Source organism: Cyprinodon variegatus, unplaced genomic scaffold (assembly GCF_000732505.1).
Source record: "Cyprinodon variegatus isolate N-32 unplaced genomic scaffold, C_variegatus-1.0 Scaffold74, whole genome shotgun sequence".
In the NCBI taxonomy this organism is placed as follows: Eukaryota; Metazoa; Chordata; class Actinopteri; order Cyprinodontiformes; family Cyprinodontidae; genus Cyprinodon; species Cyprinodon variegatus.
This window is the reverse complement of record NW_015150527.1, coordinates 419,579-425,289: the sequence shown is the minus strand read 5'-3', so window position 1 is coordinate 425,289 and position 5,711 is coordinate 419,579. Positions and strand designations below refer to the sequence as shown.

The window sequence follows — 5,711 nt, the reverse complement described above, 5'->3', positions numbered from 1 at the left end:
GAGGTCATTTTTGAGATCTGCATTTCTTCCTCATTTTACTTTCAGCATTCCTTTTTCTTTATCCTAATTATTGTCCAGATGTAAGCTCTAAACAGATACATAATGGTTTAATCATAGAGCGGACAATAAAAGTCCTGTGGAGACTATTAAGGACACGAACCAGGCGTTGAGCACAGGAACAGAGCCAGAGGACGAGGAGTCATCAAGACGGGGAGAGGAAAAGGGGAAGCATTCTGTGTCCTAGCAAACAATAACACAACACTCAGCTGGAATATACAGCATTATTAGTCCATCAGCAGGGAGCTCTGCTACTCACAATGGGCTGGGATTGACCGGTGGCGAACCACCCGTACTGGATTCAGTGTGTGGATCTTCTATGTGTGCGGTGAAGGGAAACCGGAGAAACAGATGATAGAAAAGATAAAATAAAGATACAAAAAGATGAAATCTGAAAAAAGAAACAGTACAGAAAGACGATACACCATCTTCAGACGATCTCCTTGATTTGAAGCCAACACAATTACAATCAAGGAAATCTTTCTTTCTTTCTCCTCTCTTCGTCTCATCTCCTCTCCTGTCCTACTGGGACTCATGCCTCTCCCTCCTGAGAAAGAGGGACTCCCCCTACATTTCTGCTCCCTCCCACTGAGGCTTTAACAGCAGCTGGAGCGGAGCAGGAGGACACAGTTCTGCCCTGGATCGTAACAGAGAAAGAAATAAAGAGCAGCCCTCTTTAAGACATGGACATCAAGTTTCTGGCATTGATGACTCTGCTGGCCGTGGCCACGCAGGTTCCCTCCTTAAACGGTGAGTCTGGCTCCAACAATGGGAACTTTGTGGATATTGTAGTTAGATTTGCTGGGTTGGACATTCTTCTAACTTTTATTAGAACCTTTAGAAATAAAATTATCTTACCTTGTTAATTTGATAAACATTTGGATTTATTGATCTACCTGCATGGAGGAGTTTTTACTTTCAAATATGACTTATGTACTCTGATTAATTTATTATCTTTGCGTATTATACATTAAAGTTATCTATATGAACAAACTATTGCTGCAGGATGTGCATTGCACTTTCTTTCTTATGTAATAGATTTCAAGAAATGTTATATTTATGATTTATTTTATTTTGAACGAAGGCAACATTATGTTCATACATGTTGGCAGAACGCTTTTCAAAGATTATATTTAATTAGTTTCTCTTCAATTGTTTAATTTTGACCACAGCTGTTGTTTTATAATTTTTTTTTTGTGATAAACAAACACATTGAACATTACATTTTTAATTCCTGTTGAATAATAATATGTAAAAAAAAAAAAGGTTTTATTAAATCTGTTTATATTTTTATGTAAACCCATAGTACAAAAAGGACTTTCAGGGTATTTTATCAAAAAGATAGCATGGGTTTTTTAATATCCCAGATATTCAAGTGTTTTGTTTTGAAATTTATTAAATAATACGAATTAATATAGCAATGACCTGCACAAGTTCTAAGTCTTAGTTTTCTGAAAACCTCTTGACACCTGTTTAGTCTTTGTCAATTCTGGCGGCTCGCTCTGGAGCAAGCTATAGTCAGAGTTTGCTGTTTTTATAACAGCACTTCTGCTAAATCTGGTTGCATCTGAGTTAAGTCTGTTTTGTAGGCAACGAGTAAAACATACATTTATTTTGACAGACAGATTAACCAAGGACTCTGTCAAATAAGATTTAAAAGATGTGTAAGAGTTTTTCAAAAATTCAAATCCAAGACATATAAACAGGGATATTAAAGTGATGAACATACAATATCAAGAACACAAATAAAATGATAAATGAATAAAAGGATATTTAAATTTTTTTTATATATAGATATAGAAAAAAAACATACATATACACAGCCTAAATGTGTCAAGAATATTTGGCTAAAACACTATGTGCTTGAATACTGCCTTTGCGATGACCCCACATCAATCTCTAACAAGGTAACCTCTATTGTTGCTTGCTGCTGTTATTTTCTGCTAAAGCTTGTTGTTTCAGCTCCAGTCTGAGCCCTCTCTAGGATATCAAAGACTTGGGTCTATATGCGGGTATATTTGTCTTTCACTCTTTGCTTTCCAATAATTAGTTTGTAATTAGGGAAAACGAGTGAAGTGAGGAAAGCAGTGGGTCCTTGCTTGCGGTTTCGGAGCTGCATGCAGCATAATACTCCCTAGTTTGCATGACAAAGGAGTCTGAAAGGGTGTGAATCATTAGGCGAATATTACTAAGGATTTGGCCATTTGTGGAAGGACATTTGGTGTTTCTTTATAAACATCAGTGGTTGTTGATTGAAGCACAGATCAATAGTTTAAAATAAAACAAATTAATGGTTATAAACCTGTCAAATGCTAATTGAAAAATATATATATATATATTCATATAAAGCCTAAAAGCCACAAAAGCAACTGCAGAATTGCATGCCTATTCTCTTCTGAGCTCAGCAGGTATTCACGGTGCTGATTTGTAAATGCTCTTGAGCCGATTCCACGCAGCCTGCTAATGCCGTCTCAGCTGCAGAGCCCTTTTTTATAAGAAAAGAAAGAAAGAAAAAGGGAGGAATATTGGAAACACTGAGGGCCCTTTTCCTTTGGAGTGGCCGGGCTAAATGCTGCTGCAATGAAAGGCTAAAAATCTGCACCTGTGGTTGCATGAAAGAAAGAAAAGAAGTGGTCAAAAAAGGCTAATCTCTTTTTAATTAACATGTTCTGGAAAAATAGCGGCTAAACTGGTAGATTCCTGTGCTTTGTTAAGATTTGTTACAGTCAATTTAACTTGCTTTTAATTTGTTCAAATAAGAGGTGCTATTTTCTTTTTCTTTTTACATGTGAGTTGCTTGAATTTTTTTTTTTATAAAGGGCATTGCAGTAAAAATGTTTGTCTCCTGTTGATCATTTTCTTGGTTTTATTGAGTTTATTTAGCCTGTTTACAGCTTGTTGAGCTTCTGTTTGTCTTGTGTGTTTTGCAGCTAAGCCCATCAGTCTGGTGGAGCGCTGCTGGTGTCGTACCACACTCAACACCGTTCCTCAGCGCACTATTAAAGAGCTCAAGTTTCTCCATACTCCCAACTGCCCTTTCCAAGTCATGTAAGTAAATTAGTCTTAAGATTTAAAGCTGTGCTTGTCTGTGAAACAAATGCTTCCCCTCTCAAGTCACTAATAAGGTTTATGTGAGTAGATTTCATAGTATTAAACAATATTCCTCTGTCAATTGAGCAAAGCATTAGTTAAACTGGAAAATAAAGTTAAACTCCTGAAATACTTTAGTGTGTTTACGGATGGTATTTTGAATTTTGTTTCGTTTGATTTTTTTTTTTTGTGGGAAGAAAAGGTTAAAGCAGCTTAGGAATCTCAGCAAATAGTTATTTAAGTGACCTTTAATGTTTTAGTTTTTCTGTGGAGTTCTTTGAAAATGTGCAAAATATTCTGACAGCTGTTCTCTTATAGGAATGTAAGAGATGGATTAATGAGGTTTTTTAACACATTTACCAATACTTTTACCAAAAATGTATTTCTATTTCATCATAAATATTAAAACAGCACAAGTAGAAACATCAGGTTAATGTTGTTTTTCACTAGATTATGACAAATCACAGCTTTCCAGCCAACCTAAGCTAAAGCCTGACTGAGGCAAAAAAGATTCACATTAGTTATTTATTGGAAGGGATACGTTATTTTTGTATGAGCTAAATGTTTTTGAACTTGCATACTAACCTTAATAAAATTGCAAGAAAACTTAAGATAAAACAAAAAACAAAATGCAAATACTTTCCACATAAATGTTGACTTTATGACCAATTCTGTAGTAAATGAATACATGGAAAACATTAATTGCACTAGTTTGTGTTATCTATTTAGCAGGCCAGTAAAGAACTGGGTTAAAATAACTCAAATGTGACCTGTCTAATTTTTCTTTTATTTTCAAGTTTGAAATTACAAGAGCTATAGATGTATTTCAAAGTTTTAATAATGTGAAATTGATCATCTTAGCTCTTGCTTGGTTTATGGTTTTCATTGAATTCTGTTCAGTTTTCTGTTTAGTTTTTTCTGTGAAGATAAGTCGGTTTGCTTGGGAACGATGATGCCGTCAGTTTCCTGTCCATCCAAACAAACTTTCTAATCCCCTCTTTAATCCAATGTGTGGCTGAAGATAGTCCACTTCTTTCACAACAGCATATACCTGACATTAAAGTTAAGAGATTAGCACAGCAGTCTCTGTGTTAGCAGTTGTTTTAACTTTTTTATCTCAATGTGTTGATGTGTGGGGTAAATGTGAGGCATGGAGGTGATATCCTGTGACTTTTCCTGTATAGAGAGAGATTAAAACAACACAATCCACTTGGAGAGAGGAAAGGCCTAACAGCCTGTGCACGGGGGGACCTTTTATGTTTTGTAAAGGAAGCAATAATTAAGGGTCAAACAGATTACCTTTGTAATTCTGCTGACCTCCCATGTCCCTTATCCTCTCTTTTTTGTTATTTATTTCCCGCCTGAAACTGCTCGGCAACGATGATTGTAATGTCACTGGTCTGGAACATATTAGCTAAAACGTCTCATCAGTTCCTGGCTAGAAGAGTGGACAGCAGCAGCTTTGAAGCCAAAAGGCCGAAAAGCTTCGGAGCTTCTGCCAAAAAGAAGGAGGGAGGGTAAAAAAAAGAGGGCAGACTAACTGGCAAAAGGTCAGAGGGACAACCTGCGCTTTGGTCAGGTCAAAAACTTCTCAAACCTACCTTCCAGAGGAGTCAAGAAGTCATTAAGGAGAACTTGCAGAGTATCTCTATTGAAGCAGATAAAAGAAAGCTATACACAGACAAAAAAAATCTACTCCCCCATGTGTCCCATCATGTGCCATCATCCACACGGGCCTCTCAGCATGGTGTTGATATAAACTTGCTGTGAAGTAATCACTACCTGCTGCTTGTGGAACTCCAGCCCTCAAATTCCAGTCAAGTCAATTAGGGTTCAGGCTCTCAGAGTGTCCTCTGGACAGATAAACAGGATGAAGGGAGACACATCAAACCATGGGGAGCTTCCGAATGGATGAGCTGACAGGCCCCAATGAGGGGGGAAAGAGGGGACATCCCTTGAGGAAAAACAAATAGAGATCTGTTTTCTGAACCACTCAACCTCCTGGCTTGCATATTGGTGTGAGGGATTTAGGACTGATGCTTGGGATGATGCTGTGGAAGAGCTCTTTAATCCAAAGGGGTTGTGTGTTCAATTGCTAATGCCTGCATTAGGTTCTAAATGCGTTAAAGGAAGAGGGAAAGTGGTGAATCAAGAGCAGAAAAGATCGCAGTTTGAAGAAGAGAGGAACGCGTTGAATTTACAGTTGTGTGACAGAAAGACAGAGGGAACAGAGAGGGGAGCAGCGAGGCGCTGCACCCCTGAGCTGTTAACTCGCACACATAACCTTTCGGCACTGAGGTGTGATAAGCACATGTTTTAGAGGAGCTGAAGCCCCTTATTGTCCGGTGAGATCTAAAACTTTACCAGCTGGGTGAGACAACTAAACTAATCTCATTACCACCTCTTCAGCAAAAGGCCAAACATGCTACGGGACATGAGGCAAAGTCCAGGCAGCTGATATTTTGCATGCACAGAAAGAAAGAAAGAAAGAAAGAAAGAAAGAAAGAAAGAAAGAAAGAAAGAAAGAAAGAAAGAAAGAAAGAAAGAAAGAAAGAAAGAAAGAA

The 5,711-nt window shown here is 37.5% G+C and overlaps 1 protein-coding gene across 1 annotated transcript in view; it reads left to right on the top strand.

Annotated features, from left to right (window-relative positions):
* Window positions 1-648: 648 nt before the first annotated feature.
* Window positions 649-5,711, top strand: part of LOC107083437 (stromal cell-derived factor 1-like) — a 10,943-nt gene continuing 5,880 nt past the window's right edge. Inside the window, exons 1-2 of the mRNA XM_015372663.1 lie at window positions 649-807; window positions 2,988-3,105. Of these exons, the coding sequence (XP_015228149.1) occupies window positions 741-807; window positions 2,988-3,105 (185 nt within the window). The 5' untranslated portion in view covers window positions 649-740. The remainder of the gene's footprint in view (window positions 808-2,987; window positions 3,106-5,711) is intronic.